This window comes from Sphaerodactylus townsendi, linkage group LG02, assembly GCF_021028975.2.
Source record: "Sphaerodactylus townsendi isolate TG3544 linkage group LG02, MPM_Stown_v2.3, whole genome shotgun sequence".
In the NCBI taxonomy this organism is placed as follows: domain Eukaryota; kingdom Metazoa; phylum Chordata; class Lepidosauria; order Squamata; family Sphaerodactylidae; genus Sphaerodactylus; species Sphaerodactylus townsendi.
Genome location: NC_059426.1, coordinates 159,523,442 through 159,549,982, shown reverse-complemented (window position 1 = coordinate 159,549,982; position 26,541 = coordinate 159,523,442). Strand labels below are relative to the sequence as shown.

Sequence of the window (26,541 nt, the reverse complement as noted above, 5' to 3'; positions counted from 1 at the left end):
AAATTGCTGAGTCATAGAGCGGAAGGAACTGGTGTTGCATGGGTGAGAAAACCTAATGCAATCCCATGCTGTCTCTGCTTTCCCTGCAAAGTGGGAGGAAAAGTCATGTTTTCAGAGATCTGGAAACCAGAGTGATTCTCTGATCTGAGACGTGGTTAGTTTGGGAGAGGGAAAAGCATGTGTGCTACAGAGAATCCAACCTGAAGGGAACATACACTCAATGCAAAGTAGACCACAAGTGCATAAATAGCCTTAGTGTGTCACACTAGGGAGGGAATTGTGAAATCTAAGACAGCTGACTAAGACTTTGGCTGAGGATCTGTCTCTCTCCCTTTCAAATGTAGTCTTGGTCTGAAGTGCCAGTTTTTTGAATGAGAAAAAAGGCTCTTAGCCTGTGGCTTGTAGCCTGTGCCTTGTATCATGCTGACAGAAAAAGATCCAGCCCTTGTGGCTCATCACCTGCTTTACTGTTGTATTGGGGGGGAGGGGGGGAAGGGGGGCGCTGAATTGTATTTTTCAATTTAAATCATAAGGTGTGTATTGTGTCAAAGGCCCACTCAAGTGCAGAATAAAAGCAAGGTAAAATATTTAAATAAATAAATATAACCATATCTTCACTCAAGAGTTTTTAAAAGTACCATTTAGATCCAGCCAGAATTGTATGTAGTTATGGTGGTTTCCCTGCTTTGGAACACTCTCCTCATGAAGTCCATCCGCCACACCTTAACTTTTAATAGCAATTAATGTCGATAATGAATTTATCAGCGGGGAGTTCAATGTTGTGATTTTTAATTAATGCTTGTAAGATGGCTTGAAGGCTGGTTTGGAGTAAAAATTATCCAAAATGCAGCAAGAGGAGAAGGAGGAAGAGGAGGAGGAGGAAAAAGAAGAATTTGGACTTATACCCTCCTGTAGGAGACTCAAAGAGGCTTACAATCTCCTTGCCCTTCCCCCCTCACAACAAACACAACAAGCAAAGTTTGGGAAACCAGTGGACCTGGAGAGTCTGCAGAATCAGACCACTTCAGGTGTCACGTTCCAGATATTATGGGTTATCCTTATTCCTCTGCTTTACAGAGGTTTAAATTATTTTTGCAACACAGAAGGGAACATTTGAGAAGCCCAGTTACAAATAATGAGAAATACAACACTTGTATTTTGTGGCCAAGAATTATGCTAGGGTTAAACCAAGAAGAGTGACATGACCAGTATTTACTCTTCTTCTTTATCCAATGTGATCATTCAGTTATTTACAACAGTTCCTATTATATTTTCTTCCATTTGCAAAACTGCAAACAACCACTGACCAAGACGCTGCTGTTTTATACACAGCATTATCTCTTCTGCTTATCCAATAGACACAGCTCTTAAATCAAGATGCAGTCATTTGATAAACACCATCCACATCAGACAATGGCGTTAAACAAACAATAAAACTAAGCAGCCACCCAGCATTCGTATCCCAAACTACTGTTCAGTCTCAGTAACATCTTCATGACTGCATATCACCCCTGCATCCTCCTTGTGGGAACAATTGTGCTTTCCAATGTCTGCATGTAAGCATTCCAGTAGGGTTTTCTCCCGGCCTGAGCACTGAACGTCATCAAGAAGAATGGGAAGCGAACGTCCCTCCCCAAACTCTGCTTTCTTGGTTGCCCGGATCACAAAAGCATAGCCCAACTGGCGGCAAACTACCGCCGCTGCTTTGGAAGTCCACAAGTCATCGCACACGGTGCCCCACTTTCCGTTGATGAAGATTTCTACCCTTCCTCGGTCCTTCCCTGCCACACTGCCGTTCATTATTCGAACCACACCGTTCCGTGGCTGTGTGGGAGCACTGGTTGGCTTAGTCCTCCTCCTCTGCCCTCTCCTTCCCCCGGCCCTCCCACTTTTCCTGGGCTTCGGGGCTTTGGTTTTTGGTGGGGCGGTGGTCATCAGCACTCTGTTTTGACTTCTTAGAAGAGTCATGATTTGCTCCACCCAGTCTGGAGTCGTGACCCGAGGTGGTTCTGCCGTCACTTTGCTCTTCGTTGGCGCTCGAGCTGTGGCCCTTTGTTTAGGACGCTGTGTTGGTGCTTTTATTATGAGCTCTGAATTGGAAAAACAGAGAGAGAGAGAACATCAGAACCTAGAAATGCAAACGTGTTGCTTCGTGAGTGGGATACTGAACTTTCAAAGAGAAAGCAGTAGCCAACTTCTTACACTACCAGCAATTTCGTTTTCTGCTGTGCTCTTCATTACTACTACAGATTGGCTGTTAGCAGCTGGTGAGAACCGCGGCTCTCTATTGTACCAGAGGCTGTTTCATTCAGTGGTGGGCAGGATTGTGAGCATTCAGAGCTTTATTCTTTCTGGTAATTGGAATGAGCATAAAGAAAGCAGAGTTGCCAAGGTAACACACAAAATATTCTGTGCAATGGTAGTGGGGAAAGATAACTTTTCCTTTTTGGTTTTTAATGAGAGCACTGATAGAAAGGGCTATTACAGACATTACCTCTGCACCACAGATAACAGAAACTTTCAGGGTTTCTTTTTCTTTGCTATTTTTTTTAATCATTGTCATCCAACTTTTTTTTTAATCCCCCAAATTGGACATTGTTCAGTCTTTATGGCATAATATTAATGGACATTGTGTGATTCATTTTAAATTTCTTTTTTGAACAACAGATGGCAGATGTTCACTGAAAGTCACTTCTTGCTTTTAATTTTTAACGACAAATACATTAACAGAGTAATTCCATTTCACACCACAGGTACACAGTATTTTAGTAATCTTCACAAGGATGAGTGCTCAGCTACACTGCATAAAATGACACCACCTGAACAATTAATTCTCTGGAGTCCTGTCTCTGAATAGCCCACCTCAAAGGATTGTTGTGCACAAAAAGTTAGAGAGGGAAACAGAGAAAATAATGAAAGTCCTCAAGAGTTCCTTAAAGCCAAGGCAGAATAAAAATGAAATCTAATTATTCACTACCCTATGTCAGATTAACAATTTAACTCAATGAGAGCCAGCATGGTGTAGTGGTTAAGAGAAGGTAGATTTAATCTGGACAACCGGGTTTGATTCCCCACTCCTCCACCTAAGTAGCAGAGGCTTTTTTGGTGAACCAGATGTGTTTCCGCATTCCTACATTCCTGCTGGGTGACCTTGGGCTAGTCACAGTTTTTCAGAACTGCCTCAGCCCCACCTACCTCACAAGATGTCTGTGAAAGGAAGGGAAAGGAGCGTTTAAGCCACCTTGAGTTTTCTTACAGGAGAGAAAGGTGGGGCGTAGATCCAAACTCTTTTTCTTCTTCAATGCTGATATTCACGCAATGTTTCAGTTGAGAAACATCACTGTAATTGTTAGATTCAAGTCCAGTGGTAGCTTAAAAACCAGCAAGATGGTATCTGACAAAAGGATATTTGACTCTTGAAAGTTTATTCCTTCCCCCTCACCCAACTGCCCAAAATCTTGTTGGTCTGTAGGGGGTTACTGAACTTGAATTTAGCTGTTCTACTGCAGATCAACAAGGCTACCATCTGATAACTGCAACTGCCATCACATACAAGTGTGCTTATGACTCCGAAAACCTTACAGGAACTAGAGCTGTGGTGGCGAACCTTTGGCACTCCAGATGTTATGGACTACAATTCCCATCAGCCCCTGCCAGCATGGCCAGCCCCTGCCAATTGGCCATGCTGGCAGGGGCTGATGTGAATTGTAGTCCATAACATCTGGAGTGCCAAAGGTTCACCACCACTGAACTAGAGTCTTTTGCCTTCCTTGGCTTTTTATTATCTATGCCCTCTTTCTCCTAACAACTAGATGCCCAGGTTGCTTGAACTATGTCTAGTTTTCCAGAAAGTTGTAAAGAGTGCTCATGCTTTTGCTGGTTTTTTTTTCCCCCCTCACCCTGGATTTGCAAAACAGATGCCAAGGATAAAATAAAACAGATTACTTGCCAAGAAGAGTGATCCTGCTTGCCATTAACGAGTACATTGTCTAGTCAGCGGGCACGCCATCACAACCCATGAAACCGCAAGCTGGACATGAATGAAAGACCATGCAAGGTCTTACCTTCCCAATCAATCTCCTTGGCTTGCAGCCCCAACAGCCCACTCTCTTGAAATGAACCACAATTTTAGCCCCTTCCTCAAACCTACAGAATGAAGCGTTATTTAACATGACTCATTTAATACTTACTTTCTTTTGCTACAAACTTGATGAGTTTGCTTTTTGTTTTGACTGGCAGAGGCTCAATATGACATTTGCCGGGTGGCGCTCTCCTGATATCACCAGGAACGTATAAAGAGAGTAGAATGAGGAACAAATGGTGAGAAGGAACATGATAGCCTGCTGAATCACAGAAGCCAAAACACTTAACTTCCTCCCATACATTAGAGGTTCCAAATGTTTTCCAGAAAAAAAAGAACCCCACATCTTACCGGGAGGTGTCCACTATTTTGTAAACGACTCCATTAGGGGCGGTAGCACTTGGCATCCCGGTTGACATGAAATAGACCTCTCCTTCAGGGGGAAAAAAGCAGGCATGAATAATCTGTGTGCATTTTTAAGTGCTCCACTAAGCAAGCCAACTAACCTGGCATGACAGGGCAGCACATTATCAGTGCCAACCTAGACAGAGTTACCATCTTCTAAACACATTGACTTAAATATACTTAGAAGGGTGTAGCTCTTGCTTAGGATTACACCAAATATCTCCCAAAAGCAAACCTTAAAACAAATCTTAAAATGATTTTCAATAGATAAGACTTAGAAAGGTGTAGCTCTTGCTTAGGATTATGCCAAATATCTCCCATAAGCAAACCTTACAACAAACAAATCTTAAAGTGATTTTCAATAAACCAACCAGTTCATTAAATTAAGTTAATAATATGCAGATTTCGGCCATGACTATAAAAATGGCCTATTGGAAGCAGGTTCTTACAGCCCAATCCTGGGGGTGGGGGTCAATGTTGGGTAGCTGGGCAGGTGCCGTCTCACCATCTCCACAGAGGTTGGCAGTGCTGCCTCAGCAAGAACAGATGTAACCTCCCCTGATAGCCGTGAGAAATCCCTATGTGGTACAATGGGTTGTGCCACCCTAAGTGCATCCCAGCAAATGAGGCATCCCCAGGCTGAAATGGCTCAGGAAGCTGACTAAAGTTGGATCCGCCCTACAGGAACACCCCCATCGGCACCAGTGCCAGTTCCTACACTGGAGTTCTGCCACTGCCACTGCCTCAGTGCCTGGGCTTCACGCAGTTGCGTGGCTCCCCAGAACTGACATCACTGCACTAATGTAGATTCCACTCACACAGGCATGAGGTAGCCAGCAGAGGGGACATGCTGCTTCCGGAGTCCTTTGCCCCCTGCTTATTCTGAATGGCATTGTAAGTGACTTAACATCTTAATTAAATCTCCTTTAGATGGAAAAAAGGTTTTTACATATGGCAGACATTTCTACTTTTATTTATTTGTTTGTTTGTTTGTTTATTTTATTACATTAATATCCCGCCCTCCCCAACCAAAGTCGGGCTCAGGACAGTGTACAAGCATATTTAAAAAACAGTTTAACTAATACATTAAAATACCACCAAACACACATCTCATTAGAGCACAAGATGGCCAGCACAGTTGAAGCCTATGAGGACTACTCAAGTCCAGCTCAAACGAAAACCTCATTAAGAACAGTCCAAGCATGGGCAGAGTTGAGAAAGGGCAACACAGAGAGACAATGCATTGGTGGTTTATTGTTGTTGTAAGGAGTCTTGCAGATGACACTGGGACATATGGGTGGCCTCAATGAAAGGCCCAGTGGAACATCTCTGTCTTACAGGCCTTGCGGAACAGAGAGTTCCACCAGGCTGGAGACAGGGCAAAGAAAGACCTTGCTTTAATTGAGGCCAATTGCATGACCCTGGGGCCAGGGACGACCAGAAGGTTTTTATCGGAGGCAGTGGCATATCTGCCAGAGGGACATGGATGGTCACATGTCCCTGGGCGCCACGGGGGGGGGGGGGACCACCCCCAACACACACACACACACACACTCTTTTTCTCTCTCTCTCTCATTGGTTCATCAAGATCACAGTCTCTGTTCTATTTTGGTGGATAACTGAATGAAAATGTCAGCTGAGTGTGCAGGCTTGGTGGAAAAGGTCAATTCCATGTTATGGGTAACTAAAAACAGTTATTCACCAATATCACAAGATCTCTTTCCTGTAGAATATCCACTCATTAGGAACCCATTTAATATACAGAGCTAGGACCCGTCTGTCAATGGAGAATTCACCATGAGCCAAATGGAATGTTCCTTATATAGGCACAATAGCAAAACTGAATTATTCAGGAGGGAATTTTTATACAGGAAATAGAGCTACAGTATAATTGAATAGTAAAGAAAGATGCTTTAATAAAGGGACAGGGACTGTGGACCATTGTGGAGTATGCTACTATACTATCGTGTGTAGTATGAACTATTAAAGCCATACGTGGCCTAGGACCAGGGTATTTGAAGGACCATCTTCTCCCAAATCTTCAAACCTAGGAATTAAGATCATAGGGAGAGGCTGTCCTGACTGTTCCATCAATCAAAGAAGTTCATCCAGTGAGTATATAAGATAGGGACTTTCTGGTGTCAGCCCCACAGTTATGCAACATCCTCCCCAGGGATGAGTCTTTAGGAGATAGTTCAAATCAAAGCTGTGATTTTAAATTTTGGGTTTTACATTTTCAAGTATTTTATTTTATGTGTTTTATCTATGTTGTAAGACACCTTGTGATCTGTAAGAAATAAAGGAAGCTAGTAAGTATTGTACATAAATAAAATATCTGTTGAATCCTACTATGTAATTTCTACAATGTCTGACATGTCATATTAATACACATTCTTTGTTTCAGCTCTGTTTCTGATTTCTGCAATCCTAATCCTATTGTAGTACTTGCTGGATGTCCTATCCTGCTCATAGTATTGTTTTACACTGTGCAATCCACCTTCTTTCTCAGTGAGAAAGGTGGACTATAAATAACAAATAATAAACTCCTTGACCTTAGGAAATGGCTGTTACCTTCTTGTGACTGCCCAGAGGCATTTGGTTGGTTGCTGCTTGAAATAATGCTAGACTACAGAGACCTTGTTCTGACCCAGACAGCAAGACCATTCTTATATTTGTGTGTGTGTGTGTGCGTGTGTGAGTGAGTGAGTGAGTGAGAGAGAGAGAGAGAGAGAGAGAATAATCCAGTCATGTGACCTGGATATATTGGGTCATATGACTAGCCCAAGGCCCAATATATCCTGAAGAACAGGGGACCATAGAGCAAGATATATGAACTCTGAGACAGATGCTATTCTGCTAGTTCAAAAACTTCATCCATACATTCATCTGACTAGGCACCTGAAATGATTACCTGCCTCGTCTTCTGCAAACGAGATGACATACTGATAATAGTTATTGATAAATCCAGGAAACATGCAAGTTTGTCCTGTTCCCATGCATATTTCATTGTACTGCCATTCACCAGTGACATGGTTCTCCTTCAAGGACATTAGGCGCCTACAAGGCAAAATTAAAACAAACAGAAAACAATTAACTTCCAACAAGCAAATAGAACAATAATTTTGAGCGCTTATTTCTCTAATTACGATTATTAAATATGCGCTGCATCCTTCTTCCAAGATTTATTTATTTATTTTGTTGGATTTATATCCCACCCATGATACTACATGCCACCACAAAGTATTACATATCATACACAGAGTTGCATTTAAGAGCCATATTAATTTGCACCTCTGTGAGTCTCATCATTTGCAACTGAACAAAATAAATGGCAAAATTACAGTTACCGGTAGCTATTTTACAATTCACATTCTACAAAGATTAAAAACAGAATGCATTCCTACTTTTTAAAAATTTCATTCTGATTTCCAATCCTATGGTGCTATTGCCACCTTAACCATGTGGACAAGAAACTTAATTTAATTTTTTTAAACAGAGCTGGAATTCCTAGCATTTTGCATGATGCCTTAGGAAACCTGCAAAAACCCTATGGATTAGACATTGTTAAGTCCTTCTGTGTAATAGGCACTTTAAAATTAAGACATATAGAAGTTACAGACTGCAAAGAAAGGTTATTAATGAGAAGTTCATCTGCTCTTGGCAAAAATGTGTCCATTAAAATGTACTTCATCTTATCAAGGCAATGAACCACCAAATATTTAAAAAGTAACAGAAATGCACCAAAGCAATGTTCTACCTTCCGAAGCCATATACATTTGTCCCTTTCACATCGCTGGGGTTAGGGGCGCAGTTTCCCCCTGTGATCTTGAAAACGGGGTAAAACTCGAGAATGCAAAGATCACTGCGAAATCACCTCACAATGTTACGTGAGAGATCACTGTAAACCTGAACCGCAGTTCTTTTACTGCAAATGTAATTTTAAGGGAAAAAATTGTGTAGCTGTTCATTTATTTTATTAAACAGTTGTGTCATAAAAATTCCCATTTATACTACTTTCTCATGTCGACCCGCGATATATCGAAACCGTGATCGGGAAAGTTGCGTTGTGGAAGGGACTAACATGCAGCATCAAACCCTTACTAAGCTATCCAATTAGCTTTGAGGCGCAGTCAGGTTATTTGCATATCCTACTGCTCTATTTACATACCTGTATGAAATTCATATACCCAGCATGTTATGTCCTTGCTTCACAGGAGTCAGCTGGGATAAATAATCTGGCACTGAGTGTAACGCCAGCAAGCGGCAATGGAAGATCAGCAGTGGTTAGACTGCATAAGCGTTTGCATCCACACTGAGAACCCACTATTTCAGCTGGAGTTATTTATTGCTCACCTAACAGCCAGTCTGCAGTCACTTACCCACTCATAAAATCACCAAATATGTACAGCCCATTCAAGTTTGGAGACTCACAACCCCGATAGACATAGCCTCCTGTTACTGATTTCCCCATTTTGTGTGGGTAAGCATATATAGGCAGCACATCATCTGCAAAGGGGAAAAGATAACATCATCCCTGCAGGATGCAAAGTCATGGTTTTAGGTCATGTACTATCATTTTAGGTCATATAGTGTGGCAGATGGACAGGTGTACCATGGAATTCAGCTTTTCTTGTTTTGGCTAGATCTCTAGGAAGCACAAGCAAAAAGCCAGTTTGGATTATATGTTGGACCTGTATATTGCAAGGAATAAAACAGAGGGAGGGTTAGCCTTCTCCTCTTGCCCACCTCAGATACCAGTGGATGTCCAAATACTGCTGCATTGTCAAATTTGATGCAAGCAGGCTCTGTACATGCAAATGTAACCCAATGTTAAATCCAAGGATTTAAGGTTTTAAAAGATTCAGGGCGGGCAGAAGAAGAAGGAGGAGGAGGAGGAGTTTGGATCTATATCCCCCCTTTCTCTCCTGCAGGAGACTCAAAGGGGCTTACAATCTCCTTGCCCTTCCCCCCTTACAACAAACACCCTGTGAGGTACCTGGGACTGAGAGAGCTCCGAGAAGCTGTGACTAGCCCAAGTTCACCCAGCTGGCGCGTGTGGCAGTGTACAGGCTAATCTGAATTCCCCAGATAAGCCTCCACAGCTCAGGCAGCAGAGCGGAGAATCAAACCCGGGTCCTCCAGATTAGATACACGAGCTCTTAACCTCCTACGCCACTGTTTTTTTTCCTCACTGTAGAGCTACTGATTGGTATAATATCTAGAGCTGGGGCCTCTAACCATTCCGATCCTGTGGCAATACTGGAAGTTTGAGAAGAGGTAGTGGGCATCACCACAAAATGGCTGCCACAGAGAAGGGAAGTGCTAAGCACTTCATATGTCTTCCTAAGCCCTCCTATTTCCTAGGGGGTGCTCCCTGCAGGCTCAAACCTGAAGCCTGGTCTGTTCTGAATCTTCTCCCACTACAGTGAAGTAAAGAAAAGCCAGGACTGTCTCTTTGCTCTGGGGAGGAGATACTTTGAGTAAGAATGAAATGGGCACCAGGATACACATCCAGGGACACCACAGTATTCACGAGCATCACATTGGAAACCACTAAGCTAGAGAATTGGACTAGGGCTGGGGAAACCTATGTTTAGTCCCCACTCACTGGGTGACCTTGGGTGAATCTCCCGCTCTCTTTTTCTCAGCATAGCTTCCTATACAGGATTGCTGTGAGGACAAAACGGAAGGAGGAAGAATCAAATGTGCTATTCAGAGCTGGCTTGGAGTAAAAATATGGAGAACATACTTTTCAGGACAGACCTATATCTTGATCACTGTTCCATGATTCTTTCTCCTGAGGATTCTGTTTTATCATGTAAAGTGACTGCCGTTGGCTTCAGAGTGACTAGAGGCCAGAGAGGACAGGCGGAGGGGTTCTTTGAAATCTTTCTCCCCCCATTAATTTGCTCCCTCGGAATATTAAGTACCTACCACTTCCTTTTCTTCACAAATGATAAGGGACTCTCCTTTCCTGCATCTTTCATCTCTTTAGACAGAAAAGCCACTGGGAAGTGGAAGGTGATTTTCAGAGACTAAAAGCATGGAGGGGGAGGGGGTTAAAGTACCCCCTTTTCCTCACTAGACTGCTATGCTTTGGAACCATCTGTTGTGGCTTTATTTGATAACAGACAGCCTTCAGGGAAAGAATCCCAGAACATCATGTGTAGTTCCACTTTTGGAACCTCATGAATCATTTGAAGTACTTAAATGCCTCAGGCTGAGAGAAAGACACCATCCTGCAAAATGACTCACATTGGTCTTTGAGGTGATGAGGAAGAAAGGTTATATGGGGTTCTCCTGAGATGGTACTAAATAGAGATCTGACACTACTGAATAGAGAGTTGGCCATAGATACCATTTTTCCACTATCCTTCCTGAATTAACAGTGCCTTCTTAAGAACACTTTCTTGGGAGTAAGTCCCATTGAGCATAGTTGAGTAGGATTCTGAGTAGACTTGCTCAGGATAACGCTACCAGATAGTAGGGTGGCAGCAGAGAGGCTGTTGTTAATATGCTGTGTTTGAAAGACAGCTTATGCACATAAAGTCAAAATTTGTCTCAGCCCTGTGGGTTTCTACAAATCAGGTGAACCAGTTCCTACAGCCTCAGCCATGCAGGGAAAAATACCGCCACGCAAGATGCTTATTCTGTGGTCAACCAAGATGATGCTAGATGACCTTTCCTATAAGGGAAGTCTAAAGACTCTGTGGCTTTTCATTTTAAAGAAGAGAGGACTTAGAGAAACAATGACAAAAGTTTAGAAAATTATCCTTGGAGGAGAGAAAATAACATTAGAAGTAACATTATCCTCCATTTTCCATAATATTAGACCTTGGGGCACCCAATGAAGCTAATAAGGCAATACATTCAGGATGGACAAAAGGGAGTACTTCTCTCAATGAGTAATTGTGGAATTCACAGTCAGTGGACATAGTGATAGTCTCTAGCACAGATGGCTTCAAAAGGCAATGAAACAGATTCATGGTGGATAGGTCCATTAATGGCTAGAGGCCATGCCGACTAAAGGAAACCTCTACAGGTAGAGGAAGTAATCCTCTGATAATCAGTACTGAGAGGCAACATCAGGTGAAGATGTATTGTTGAAGGCTTTCACGGCCGGATTCAACTGGTTCTGGTGGGTTTACTGGGCTGTGTGGCTATGGTCTGGTGGATTTTGTTCCTAACGTTTCGCCTGCATCTGTGGCTGGCATCTTCAGAGGTGTATCACAGAGAAAAGTCTGTTTCACACTGTGTCTAAGTGAGAAGGGAAAGTATGGACAATATACCCCACTAAACTTTCCCTTCTCACTTAGACACGGTGTGAAACAGACTTTTCTCTGTGATACACCTCTGAAGATGCCAGATGCAAGCGAAACGTTAGGAACAAAATCCACCAGACCACGGCCACACAGCCCGGAAAACCCACCAGAATCAGGTGAAGACCTTGGCCTCTATGTACCATTTTTCTGACCTTCAGGTCAGCTGGTGCACCACTGTATGAAAGAGGATGCTAGACTAGATGGGCTACTAGTCTGATTCAGTGGGGCTCCTCTTCAGTTCAGGTCCTTTTACCATTGGGGAATTTCTGGTTCCTCTGGGAATTAGTGGGGTAGCATGATAGAAAATCTGGACCTATTATACACAGTGTTCTACCTCACAATAGATCATTTGTTCTTCTGCCTAAAACTCCTGCCACAGAGTGGCCCTCCATTTACCAATGCCTGTTGAAAAGAAGATCTCTGGAAAGGGGGCATGTAAAATTTCTATGTAAATAAATCTGACAGAAAACAGCAGGCTTTGGGCTCATTACAAACAAATCACATGTTCCAAATTCTCCATGAACTACAGGCAGAGATGAAGAAAAGCTGTCAGAAACAGGAAAAAGTATGCACTGATCCTTAGCAAGATACGACCTTCCAAGAATCAAGTCACAAAAACACCTCTAACATTTTTCTCTATGCTTTAGCTTTTAAATTGGTTTTCTGTAATTGAGGGGTTTAAATTAAATACTTTTTGATTTGGTTATTAGGGCAGAAGCAAATGTGCCGGTTTTACGAACTTCAGAAGATAGACGTTGATCCTCTTCCAATAAGGCTGTGCCAACCCAAGGCAGATGGATGCCAGTCCAACATGAAGTCTAGACTGATGACCTCACCTTAAGTCTAGACCTATTCTGGCTGCAGATATTCTAGAGCACACCATTACAGAGGTGTGGCTATGGTGCCTGGTTAAAAATTTAACTAACCTAGTTTTGGTACTGAGGACAGGTGAGGACAATCTTTATTTTTAAAGCATGATAAAAAATGCACTCCATGTTTGAGAACTAAAGAAAAAATGGAAACACATCACGCTATGACATTCCTCTGAAGATGCCAGCCATAGAAGTGGCAAAATGTTAGGAGCAAAAACTACAAGACCATGGTCACACAACCAGGAAAACCCACAACAGCCAAAAATAGCCAAGCAAGCAATGGTGCTCTAAACAAGCAAATAATAGCATGATGAATCTATGTATAGGTTTAACAGCTCAGAGAAACCTATGTTTCATGGCCCAAAAGCTATGAGCACAAGAACTCTCGGGAACAAGTTCCAGGAAAATCAACAAGGCTTCCAAGCGGACTGGGCATTGGTACCTTCCTTTTTTGCTTTGTGATACAAACTCATACACCAAACCATCAATTAAAAAAAACCTGAAAATGTGAAAGCCCGTAATCTTTGTGCTTCTGCTTTTGCATTAAATAGTTTGTATGGCAGAGTTGACATTATGCCATCAGAGTGTCCGTCCAACCCATAAAGCAACTGCTGCGAAAAGCTGGCACCCTGACCCTTCATTAGAAGCACATTTGGCTAAGAACAGCAGTGCAAGAGCTGGGCTTCGTTTTCCGCTTCTTCCTCTTCACATAATACAGAAAACAGACATCATCATTCAGCGCCTGTTGCAACTTGGTTTCCTTCCTGGCTGAAAACTTCAAGTGAAAAGCTGAAGCTAAGTTTGTAACTTCTGATCTGCCACCAGTGGTGCTTGAAGGCCACCTGTTTTTGCAGGCTCACACAAAAAGCAGAAACAGGGGGCTTACTGTGTCCCTCGTAAGCCCCCCAAATGTGGCTGGTGGCCTGCGCCCAGCTTGGAAGAAATAATTTGTTCAGAGCTTGTTCTAAGCCCAAAATAGATGTTTACAAATAAGCACTCACAGCGCCAAGCACACAAGCTAATAATGGCAGCGCAGGCATCAAAAACAATTCATTGTGAAGTCCATTTATTCAGAATAAATAATTACCTAGTGAGGAATTGGTGCAGAGCTTTTTGTCGTAACAACTGAATCCTTCTCTTGCTCTCCAGCCATAATTTTTCCCTTTCTCCACAAGGTCAATTTCCTCGAATTTGTTCTGCCCTACATCGCCGCAGAAAAGCCGGCCTTTCCCTTCCTTTGTGTAGGGGTCACCCCTATCAAAAGAGCAGCGCCACATATTCCTTGCACCGTAAGCGTAGACTTCGGGCCGAGCTTCCGTCTCATCTACAAAAGGGTTGTCAGGAGGAATCCGGTAAAGAGGGCCACGGTCATTATTGTCAACGTTGATCCGGAGCACTTTGCCGAGAAGCGTTGACCTGAAGGGCATACAAAGCAGAGAAAATGCATTGCTAATCTATTGATTTATATTCAGTACATTTTTATCTCTTCTCTCCTCCAGAGAGCTCAGGGTGCCCTATGTGAGTTTCTCTTCCAACTAACGCTCATGACAACTTCTTGTAAGAGAAGTTTGTTTGACAGGGAGCTATTGGCCCACAGTCACTCAGTCAGCTTCAAGGCAGAACTGGGATATGAACATAGGTCTCTCCAGTCCTAGTCCTAGTCTGACACGCTAACTACTATACCACACTGGCTCCCCAAACAGAATAAAGAAGACAACAAAGCAGAGATGTTTCTTAAGACTTCTTTGTTACCAGACCGAACCATGGGGAGTGGGAGGACCTGTTTTAAGAACATAAAAACATAAGAACAAGCCAGCTGGATCAGACCAGAGTCCATCTAGTCCAGCACTCTGCTACTCGCAGTGGCCCACCAGGTGCCTTTGGGAGCTCACCTGCAGGATGTGAAAGCAATGGCCTTCTGCGGCTGTTGCTCCCGATCACCTGGTCTGTTAAGGCATTTGCAATCTCAGATCAAGGAGGATCAAGATTGGTAGCCATAAATCGACTTCTCCTCCATAAATCTGTCCAAGCCCCTTTTAAAGCTATCCAGGTTAGTGGCCATCCCCAGCTCCTGTGGCAGCATATTCCAAACACCAATCACACGTTGCGTGAAGAAGTGTTTCCTTTTATTAGTCCTAATTCTTCCCCCCAGCATTTTCAATGAATGCCCCCTGGTTCTAGTATTGTGCCTTGCCAATTTTTGGGGAGCCTGGCATGCAGTGCCAAGATTGGAAGTCCATTCCTACATGGCCTGAGTTACTCACAAGGACAAAGTATCTTGCCTGATCTTCCCTTCCCCAACACCTGTCATGCAGTTGGCCTGCCTCTCCCTCCATAAGGGATTAACAGGTAAAAAATGCTTGAAGCTGGGAAAGAATTGTCCCCATTCTCATCCCTGGATAGGGTGCGCCAGAGAACCACGGCCACTCTACGGAGAGTGCTTCAAGGTGTCCCTCACAGCACAAAAAAAGTAACCTGATTCCTTCCTATGAGTTTGGCTGTCTCACAAGTGTCACGTAAAAAAAAAGATGTAGGGCAAACACGTCCATTTATTCTAAGAACAGGTAGCATGAAATGCACACTTCCTCACAGACACACATGAGTGGAAGCCAATGAATGGGATCACACCTGGGGGAAAAAAGGCTCATTCATTTTGCTCAGTCTGCTGGCGCAACTCATCACTAAACTTTCTAGTGAAAACTACCAAGCTGCGATCTGTTTACTCTGGACATTCATACTCTAGAACTTGGAACAAGACCATCTTCCTTCAAAGGCGCTATTGAGCAGCTTTCCCCATGATATGCCTTTCCACGGTCAGCCCTCTGACAGACTGAAACTAGCGGTTTAGAGTTAAAAAGAATCCCGAGCGAAGAAGGAACGAGTGGGTGTCGAGCTACCACCAAAGCAAACTCCATTCAGAGCACCACGAAGCTCAACAACTGCACGTGAATGTCAAAAAATTCCAGGCACTGTCCTTAAGGAATGTCTCCTGTGCACTGCAGTGAACAAGAACTGTGCACGAGTTTGACAGGGATCCTGGAACCATTTCAGGGAAGGTTAGACAGAAGCAACATCTTCAGGGACAAATTTGACATTTGTTTGTGGCCTCACATTTGTCACATTCTAGTTTCATGGTGGGCAGTGATTAAATTTACAGAAAGAGGTTGGGGTGACCAGTGGCTTGGGGGGGAAATGGCACATGGGATAAAATGGCATCCCCTGTGGGGCCCCCCGGCGCTTCCCCATTTACCTGGGAACTACACTTCCCAGGAGACCTTGTGAGCCCCAACTCCTGCAGAGGACTCGGGGGGGGGGGGGGGGCCCACAAGGTCTCCTGAGAAGTGTAGTTCCCACCAGGCTACTTTTTTCAGCTGGCTGAACTCAGGTAAGTGGGGAGGGGAACTACACTTTCCTGGAGGCCGGCTGACACCCCTCCCCCTTGCCAGAAGTGTGGGGGCGATTTTTCCACACACACCCCACATGACTCCCACGGGGGCGCCTGGGGCATTTGTCTGGGGCATTCTGCCACATGGAGAAAAGAAAGGGACGCTTTTGAGAACAACATGCCTGGCGCGCGGGGGGGGGGGGGGGGGGTAGTCTAGTAAATCTGAAAGCTCACCAATGTGGGTATGGAACTGCATGCATACACAGAAAGGCCCCAACAACATACAGCCCTTCACATGTCACCCTATATGTCATGGTGACAAGTATGCTGCTAATATGTGACATAATCCTTTTTTTAGCGCACACACAAAATAAAAACTCATCAGGAAGCTCAGAAAGCAAACCTTTTAGCCTTAACAAACAGAACAACAACGCAGGCCCAATTAGAACTGTTATGACTGTACAGATTGTCGGCTAAGTGTGAAATTTGGGAAAGGACACTGGATTGGATCCAGAGTAAATTTTCCACTAACTTAAAAGGGATGTATAATTTCTGCCAATTCCCCCGTCTTGCAGTAGACCCCCAATTTGCTTCTCATATCCTTCCTGCCTGCTGTCCCCTCCTCAGGCAGCTTGTGGGGACCAGCTGACGAAAAGTTACTGGCTCAATGTAACTATGAAAGTCATGGCAGGGTGAGGAACCTGACGCTATGTCTCAGACTCCACGTTTCTCGCACAACCCCCTCAGCACTGTAGAACACTTGGTCAGTTACGCCCCACATACTACTCGGCAACAGCCCCTGGACATCCTGAAACCCTCAAGGATACAACAGGTGCGCTAAGGCAGGTCACTTCCCACCAGCTGCATCTGTCCTCTCCTACTGCTCCCTAGGGAGGAAATGAAATGGTCTCCAGCCATATAACAATGTCACTTCCTGTTGTATAACTAGACCCAGTTGAAGAAGAAAAAGAAGAAGAGGAGGAGTTTGGATTTATATCCCCCCTTTCTCTCCTGCAGGAGACTCAAAGGGGCTTACAATCCCCTTGCCCTTCCCCCCTCACAACAAACACCCTGTGAGGTGGGTGGGGCTGAGAGAGCTCCAAAAAGCTATGACTAGCCCAAGGTCACCCAGCTGGCATGTGTGGGAGTGTATAGGCTAATCTGAAGGCAGTACATAATCATTTGGGCAAAAGGACAGCAATTTATTCCCTACTCCTCTATGTAAACATTTGTGGTGTGGCTTATCAAAACTAAAAATGTTACATAAATTTTTGTGATGTGGTTTATAACAAGTAAACTCTAAGAAAACCATAACACAAAAGCAGCAGGAACAAAACAGAAAAAATACAGTGACAATTCAAAAGAGTATCAGCGATAAACTCAGGATGCTTTCAATGACCTTGACACAGTCAACATAAAATTAAGAAAAACATAACCCCAGGATAAAAGCAGAAAGCTTATAAAACACTAATAAAAACTGATCTAAATGGCCTGAGAGTACAACAACATTTCTTGGCACCCAGCCTGGGAACCACTTCTGAGAAGGCCCCATGCAGGATACTCACATACCTAGCCTGCAAAAGTCATATTAAAGAGACAGCTGAAATATCCCAGTTAGTGAGCAAACTCATTAGGGATGAAATACTTCTTTGGGTCTCTTTGTCCTTGACTGTTAGCATCTACAGCTTCAGGATTCTGAACAAAAGGGACTAATTAAATGACTCATTCAGCAATAGCCTAATTTTGTGGACAATACACAAATCCCAACAATATAAGAGTGCAGTATCTGCCTGATCTCCAGGCAACAGAGATCAGTTCACCTGGAGAAAATGACTGCTTTAGAGGGTGGAGCCTATGGCATAGTACCTACTGAAGCTCCTCCCTCTCCAAACCCCGCCCTCTTCAGGCTCCACTTCCAAATCTCCAGAGCTGGCAACAGCCCTCTGTTGCAGGAAGCAAGAGTTAGGGAAGGAGTGGCCAGAGACAGAAGAGCAATAATCCAGGCCTTTGGGACCAGGATAGCATCTTTGGAAATGAGGAAGAAGCTTCGACTGTTGAAAGTTTATACCCTGAGAATCTTGTGGGTCTCTAAGGTGCTACTGGACTTGAACCTTGCTATTATACTGCAGACTGACACAGCTACCCACCCTAAACAGTGGTGTAGGATGTTAAGGGGGAATATAAATCCAAACTCTTCTTCTTCTAAACTGCTTTATCCTTGTACTGCATAGTCCATGGAATAGCTGGACTACAGTAAAGGAAAAACAATGATGCTACTGAGCCTGGTCTACCTTTTCTAGGTATCGGCAATGCAGCTCACCTGACAAACAAACAAACCAAAAAAAGAACATTAAGACTCCTACTTGTTTTGAGCATTTCCAAACGTCCCAAAAGGATCACCAGCCATCCCTCCATCTCCAGTGAAGATATAAAGGTAGCCATCATCTCCAAACAGCAGTTCTCCTCCATTGTGATTGGAAGCTGGTTCGTCTATCTCCAGAATTATTCTGGGTGGGGGGAAAGAGATGAAAAAGAACCCTGGTACCAAAATATTAGCAACTGTAACACATAAAAGGTTAAAGGACAAATCTGCATTAAACATAGAACAATTAATATACACCTATATTATACAAGTCAGTGTTTAGGCTCTCTGCAGTAAAGAAAGCCATATTTTCCTTCATTGTGATAAAAGAGAATAAAGCCGTCATTCCTTTCCTATCTTTCAAAAAAGAATGTTTAACGGGCCTCTTTAAAAGCTGCTGAATAATCTTCCTGTTGTCTGTAGCTTTGAGCATGAATACTTCTGCTCAAGTGTGGATGAACACTTCTTCAACCTGAAAAGAGCTTTGGCTCACAAAAGTGTAACCTTCCGCACACGCAAAACAATGCACTTTCAATCCACCTTCACAACTGTTTGTAAGTGAATCTTGCTATTCTGCACAGTAAAGTTCAGCTTCAAAGTGCATTGAAAGTGGATTGAAAGTGCATTATTCTGCCTGTGCGGAAGGGGCCTGAGTCTTGTGGGTGCAACTGGACTCCTGTTTTAGAAGTATAATAAAGAATTGGACAGGCAGATACTTCTGTATGTATGCAAGAACATATCCATCCAATACACAATGAAATGATAACAGCTGCTGTATTTATGGTACATCTCAAGGAGCAGTCCATCCCCCCCAGCACTGTGCCATAGAGCACAACCAGCAGCACAAGAAATGTCCTGCAAAAAGTATGCATCCATTTATTAAGGGTACTCCTGCGCTCAGGGTTAGGAACAAGCTGTGCAGACAACAAAGCCATGTGGACAGGCCTAGAGGGGACCACATTGGCTAGTGCTGCTTCACTCTAGTAATCTGCCAAAGCACAGGGCAGATTGAGATGGAGAGACCCAACACGCTGGTACACAGGTTGCTCAGCTGGCACGTTGGAAATCTGCCTTGCATTGCCATTGCCTTGAAAATGAGGCAGTCAGGGCAACAGCTGTTGCATGCACGCCAAGGGACATCTTGGCAAGAAAAGCAAGAGCGAACAAGTTGATAGAGCTTCCTTCCTTTTCTCACCAGCTGGGATCCAAAGCAGCTGCATATCATTCTCCTCTCCCCTACTTTATCCTCACAACCACCACCCTGTGAGATGGGTTAGTCTACAAGAGAATGATTGGTCCAAGGTCACCCAACAAGCTTCCACGGCAGAGCAGGGATTTGAATCTGGATCTCCCAGATCTAGTCTAATGCTCTAACCTTTTCGAGACCGAGTGCCCAAATTGCAACCCAAAACCCACTTATTTATAGCGAAGTGCCAACACGGCAATTTAACCCAAATACTGAGGTTTTAGTTTAGAAAAACTGGTTGGCTCCGAGGCGTGCGTTACTCAGGAGTAAGCTTGGTGGTAGTCAGTGGCTTTGTTTTGAAGCAACCGTGCAACTCTTCCAACGGGTGAATCACAACCCTAGGAGGGTTTACTCAGAAGGAAGCCCCATTGCCAGCAATCGAGCTTACTCCCAGGTAAAGGATCACGCTTTAGTTCTTTGCATAAAAATCAGTGGGTTTAACAGCGCTTAACAGGGTTATCTAAACTGTTTCCCCAAAACTAGGTCTTAGGTTAAATGCTAATAATCGGGCCCAGTGGCTCAGGCCAGCCTAGATGGGGGGGGGGGGGGTCAACTCTATTTGCGCGTGCCCACAGAGAGGGCTTTGAGTGCCACCTCTGGCACCCGTGCCATAGGTTCGCCACCACTGCTCTAACCACTACCACCAAATTCCTTATTTTGCTTAAGAAAACCATGTAATTTTCAAGGAGAAGTGGCCTTTGAGGATTTGATCTGTATCAATACAACAACCATTTGCTGAAATAAACCATTTGACACCCCCTTCCCCAACTAGACCTGCTTGGAGGTACTCTAAAAAACAAGTCACCCGTCTCTGATTACAGTTTGCCTAAAACTCAGATTTTCTGCCATAAAAGAATCTTGCCTTTTAGAAGATTTTGAAACACTCGAGTCTAGACCACTGCTATTATGTGCTATTCCAGGGACCTTCCAATAATCAATATCCAGGGCACTTATCAAGTTGCACCAGCTTAAGAGTTACACTATCAGGTACTCCAAAATCAGTCCCAAAAATCTGCTGAATAATTTTCCTGTTGTCTGTAGCTTTGAGCATGAATACTTCTGCTTAAGTGTGGATGAACACTTCTTCAATCTGAAAATGTTTTTCACTACAAGAAGAAGAGGAGCTGGTTTTTACCCCACTTTTCTCAGTCATAAGGAGTCTCAAAACAGCTTACACACACCTTCCCTTCCTCTCCCCACAACAGACACCTTATGAGGAAGGTGAGGTTGAGAGAGTTCTGAGAGAACTGTGACTGGCCCAAGGTCACCCTGCAAACTTCATGTGGAGGAGCGGGGAACAAATCCAGTTCACCAGATTAGAGTCCACCATTCACGTGGAGGAGTGGGAACCAAACCTGGTCCTCCAGATTAGAATCCGTCACTCTTAACCACTACATGGCAAAAGCAGAAATAAACAATGATCGCTTGAACTCAATAAGAAATCCCATCCATTCCAATTCTATCCCAAAGTTTTGCCCATTTCCTGTGCATTTGAGTTCATCAGCTGCACCATTACAGGCTAAACAGTTGTCTAAGCAGGAAGTGAACAAGACACCGGATGCAATATTCATCATTGAATCTCCAACGGAGTTTACAAGGGAGAGAGACAAATAAAAGCTCTGTAGAGAATCTGTAGAAAGCAACATCTGAAGTTTTCAGACAAACCTCCCCTTTCTTAATAACCATGCAAAACTCACGGTGAGCTATATGGAAACATCCCTGATGTTTCTGTTTGGAGAAAAATCACAACACTCAATTGGTTTCTTCTTCCATTGCTAAAACTGCAAAACCAGATGTTACTCTTCCATGACGATGGAAGGATTTTATTTTGCAACAGACATTTTTACAAGTCTGACAAACGCCGAGTGTGTTAAGGAGATGCTCATGAACTCATTCCCCCCAACCGCTCTGCATTACATACGATTTTCCAAATTATTTGCTAGTGGCAGGTTCTTAAAGACTGATTGCTACCATGTTTCCCCGAAAATAAGACAGTGTCTTATATTAATTTTTGCTCCCAAAGATGTGCTATGTCTTATTTTCAGGGGATGTCTTATTTTTCCACTCCACAGCTACATGCACTGGTGTTCTGTTCAACGGGCATTCTTCCAAACAAAAACTTTGCTATGTCTTACATTCGGGGAATGCTTTATATTTAGCACTTCAGCAAAACCTCTACTACGTCTTATTTTCAGGGGGAAACAGGGTACTTGCTTTGACTGAAGTTGAGGTAAGTCACTGCTCACTCTTCCCAAATGCTACAATTCTGTTCCTAACGAAGAGCCAAATATCTGGGCCCTTCCAAAGTACAACTAATAACGACGACCCCCGGCTGGCCTGAATTCCCGCACACCCTAGACCAGGGGTAGGGAACCTTTAACACTCAAAGAGCCATTTGGACCCGTTTTCCACGGGAAAAGAAAACACTTGGAGCCGCAAATAATTTTTGACATTTAAAATAAAGATAACACTATATATAGGGGTTTTTTTACCTTTTACTCCGCTCATTCTGAGAAGTGCATGGTTGCGCCCGCCCTGCTGCCTGCAGGGCGGGCAAGGATGGGGCCGGCAGCTCGGCTCGTGGAGCCACAGTGCAAGGGCAGAAGAGCCACATGCGGCTCTCGAGCCGCAGGTTCCCTACCCCTGCCCTAGACTGGAGGACAGGCAGTTCAGTGAAAAGGAATGTGAAGGTCGCTCATGACATTATTTTTTCCTGCTTGTATTCTGGAAACATGCACGGTATGTCCTCCTTTACATCCACCACTTCTCTGCACAGCTACTTTCTGACCCAGGGAAACCTATTTCTATCTTGACTGGGGTCATGGCTCAGTAGTAGAGCATTGGCTGGCCTGCAGAACGTTTCAGGTTCAGTCCTGGGTGTTTCCAATTAAAAGGGTCAAGTAGTAGGTAAGAGAAAAGACTTTGACTATAAACCCTGGAGAGCCACTGCCAGTCAGAGAGGACAATAGTGAGCTAAACACAGCAGGGTCTGACTCAGTATATGACGAATTCACTTGTTCACATTAACCTGCTGCTATTTACCTAATTATACCCAGATACGTAGCAAGGGGGGGGGAAGCACCTGGTGCACCGGTGCGTCCGCCTTCCCATCCCGCCCTGGAACGCCCTCGCCACACCCCCACAGGAGTGCACGCCTGGTGCATCACGCACCACCACCCCCAGAGCTACACCTCTGCTTATATCACATTCCAGATGCTCTCCTCTCCTGTTTCTTAGTGCCTGCTCCTTTCTTGCTTCTTAAGTATTTGTGCCTCACTGTACAAGCCAATGGAAAGGAAATCGTTCTTTCTGCTACTATAGCAAAAGAGCCAATCTCTCTTCCAAAGCACCCCGGTATTTAGCTACCCTTGACTGCTGGGCTTTGAGGCGAGTTCTTTCCTTGTTCTGTATTATTATGCCTGTTTATATTCCACGTTTGGAATATAGTGTTCCACGTTTGGAATAGTGAGTAACTAAAAGCAATACATAAAGACCATATCTGCCACCGAGAAAAGAAGGGTGTGGGAAAAAACCTTGAATTTTCCAACTGCATATGTCAGACTCGGCTCCTGAGTCAGCAGAAACAGACTGTAGCAAAACCAGAGTTTTTAAGCTGCTTCCATGTGGAGATTTTTCTCCACTTTGGCTGAAGAATTTGTTTTAGAGCTTCCACACGATATTGTGCTGTATCTGCCTTTCAACACTTTCAACACTTTCCTCAAACTCAACTCTTTTCAAAGCTGTTTACTGTGGTTTCATGTCATTCAAGCATATTATCATGCTGTCTGGAAGAAATGGGTCACATTTTCCCAGCCTGCAAAAACCTTCCCCCATGCTGTACATATTTTCTCATCATCCTCTCAAGAATATCCTTTCTCCACAATTCAATTTTCCCTACTGAACCACTACAGGACTTTTTATGGGCTTTTAAAAAAAATCTGTAACTGCTATAATGATCTACTGTCCCGTATCTATTTCCATGTCAGATTTTAGTTCTCTGGAAATCCCAATTTTCATTTTTTAAAATGTCTTTATCCCTTTTCATTGCAGATATATAAGAGGAAAAGTGCCGGCAGCTTTTGTCCAGATTGTCTGGAAAGGAATGGAGAGGGGAACGCTGTGAGACAGGTGAAAATTCACTGATCAACCAATCATTTCCAAGTTCATGGTGAAGGGATTTCTCCATATACCAGGTAAAGGAAACAAAAGGTGCAGAGTAGCACTTCATGCTGAAGGATACTATATTCATATTTTGCTACAGTAAATTTATGAAGAAAAAAACCCAAAATATGGTTGGGAAGTTACCATAGCGGCTGTGATGGTCATACTTATGAGAGCTGCCACGGAGTCTCTGCAGAGTATATGTGGAAAGGAAACGTTGTGGGGAGGGGAAGCTGGAAGAAAGTGCATCAAAACATGCCTCTAAAGTCACCAGCCACAGATGTAGGAGAAATGTTAGAAACTAAAACTACCAGGTCGCATAGCCTGGAAAACCCACAACAACTATGAAAGCCTTCGACAAAACATAAAACAGCGAATCCTTACCATGTGGAAGCAGCATTACAGAGCAGACCTAAGCAGACTACACCTTTCTAAGTCCATTAAAGTCAATGGACTCCGAAGGGTGCAACTGTCCTTAGGATCACAATGTCGGTTGTTCAAAGCAGTCATCAAGCCCAGAGCTTCACAGAGGTCTGAGAATATCAATCAACCCCTGTCTGGTCAATGAATCATAGAATCAAGGAGTTGGAAGAGACCACAAGGGCCATCAAGTCCAACCGCAAGAGCTATCAAGTCCAATGAAGGAACATAGAAAGCACTCCTGACATGTTCATCCAGCCTCTGTTTAAAAACCTCCAAAGAAGCAGACTCCACCACGCTCTGAGGCAGTGAATTCCAAATTAGGAGGGGTAGCTAATACCATGGAGGACATGACTATAAAGAGGATCCTTTAGGTCATAGGTGTCAAACTCACGGCCCTCCAGATGTTATGGACTACAGTTATGGACTACAGTTCCCAGAATCATGCTGGCAGGGGATGATGGGAACTATAGTTCCATAACATCTGGAGGGCGGCGAGTTTGACACCTGTGCTTTAGGTGATGTAGCTGTCCCCTATCACCACTAGTACTACACATATTTCTTCCCTTAGTCAGGTCTTAAAGGCTATGCATGACCTCATACCTGCTTGAATCCTGACCACAAGGACATAGGTCCAGGCTCATTTGTGGAGAGTTTTAATGCACCACATTATCCCAGCTTCTTGAATGACAACAAGGTCACTCTGGACCAGCCCAAGGAGAAACTCAGTAAACTCCGAGAGAGATGCACAGCGAGAAGATCAACCAAAACGCACAAGGGTAAGCTAAGCAGATAGCCAAACAACAAGGCACTGATGGACGAAATCTGAAGATTCCCTTACATAAGCACACACAAAACTTTTCTGGAGTATCTGGAGAATATTTGCAGCAATTATGACCTATGTGATCTCCATCAATTTGTACCGTCCTAGGACTTAAGGGAAAATGGGATACATCTAGACAAGAGTCTCCTTAGCATGAACTCTATTGTAGATCAGCTCATATTATCCAGATTATAATGTGTCAAAAGCAGAGAGAGCTTTGGAGTAAGCAAAAGGCACGATGCCAAAGGTGTCTGTACAGAACAGTTCAGTAAACACACCCAGATGTTTGAAACCAAACAAGCCAAGCCATATGTTGCAGAAAACAGGAAGAAAAAAAAACCTTGGGATCACTAACAGATGGAATCCAGCAAAGAAAACCCTTTGGAAAATCTAAAATGGACCTCAATTAGTAGAATTCCACTTATTGAGCAATTCGTTCGCCTCTATTTCTGTCTCATCCTAATTTCCCATCACTCAACATGGTAATTTCCATTCTAAGGATCTTCACCGCACTTTTCAGTAGACCACCTTCTTTCCCCAGAAAGGGATGCATTTGTTTTGAAACTTTTACAGTACAGTTCTCTGTGACTATTTTATTAAAATAGCCATCCTTATCCTGCATCTTGAAAAGTGCATTCACATTAGTGCGACCAGCTTCTAGACAGGATCAGGACTGAGCCAGCGTATAAAAAATGCTACATTCTGAAAAGTTAGAAATGGGTTTTCATGAACTATAACCTACATTTTTAAGCCCACTGACTTCAAAACAGGTAGAAGAGAATAACTCTGTTTAGGACTGCATTGTAACTTTGCTAACTCCAGATTAGACTATTGCAACTCACTCTATGCTGGGCTGCCCTTGAGACTGACCTGGAAACTCCAACTGGTGCAAAAAGCAGCAGCACGGCTCCTCACGAAACCCCATGGCATGAGGGCATGCATCCAGTGCTCCACCAGCTGCATTGGCTGCAGGTGGAGGACCAAGTCAGGTTCAAGGTCATGGTTTTAAGAAGAGAAGAGTTTGGATTTACATCCCCCCTTTCTCTCCTGTAGGAGACTCAAAGGAGCTTATAATCTCCTTGCCCTTCCCCCCTCACATCAAACACCCTGTGAGGTGGGTGGGGCTGAGAGAGCTCCAGGGAACTGTGACTAGCCCAAGGTCACTCAGCTGGCGTGTGTGGGAGTGCACAGGCTAATCTGAATTCCCCAGATAAGCCTCTACAACTCAAGCGGGGAATCAAACCCGGTTCCTCCAGATCAGAGTGCACCTGCTCTTAGCCACTGCTCTTAGCCACTATGCCACTGCTGCTTTAACCTTTAAAGTCCTAAGTGGTCATTGTACCTGCGGGGCCGCCTCTCCCAATACACCCCGAAAAGTGTGTTACACTCTATGAATAACAACTTATTGGTGGTCCCTGGCCTGAAAAGTGTCTGGTTGTCCTCAACCAGGGCCAGAGTGGTCTC

At 43.9% G+C, this 26,541-nt stretch overlaps 1 protein-coding gene across 1 annotated transcript in view; it reads right to left on the bottom strand.

Moving 5' to 3' along the window:
• Window positions 1-777: 777 nt before the first annotated feature.
• HHIPL1 (HHIP like 1) overlaps window positions 778-26,541 on the bottom strand; it is a 40,355-nt gene continuing 14,591 nt past the window's right edge. The window contains exons 3-9 of the mRNA XM_048486927.1: window positions 18,429-18,572; window positions 13,768-14,096; window positions 8,866-8,992; window positions 7,398-7,543; window positions 4,433-4,514; window positions 4,191-4,273; window positions 778-2,090 (exon numbers count right to left, since the gene is read on the bottom strand). Coding sequence (XP_048342884.1) covers window positions 1,468-2,090; window positions 4,191-4,273; window positions 4,433-4,514; window positions 7,398-7,543; window positions 8,866-8,992; window positions 13,768-14,096; window positions 18,429-18,572 — 1,534 coding nt within the window. The 3' untranslated portion in view covers window positions 778-1,467. The remainder of the gene's footprint in view (window positions 2,091-4,190; window positions 4,274-4,432; window positions 4,515-7,397; window positions 7,544-8,865; window positions 8,993-13,767; window positions 14,097-18,428; window positions 18,573-26,541) is intronic.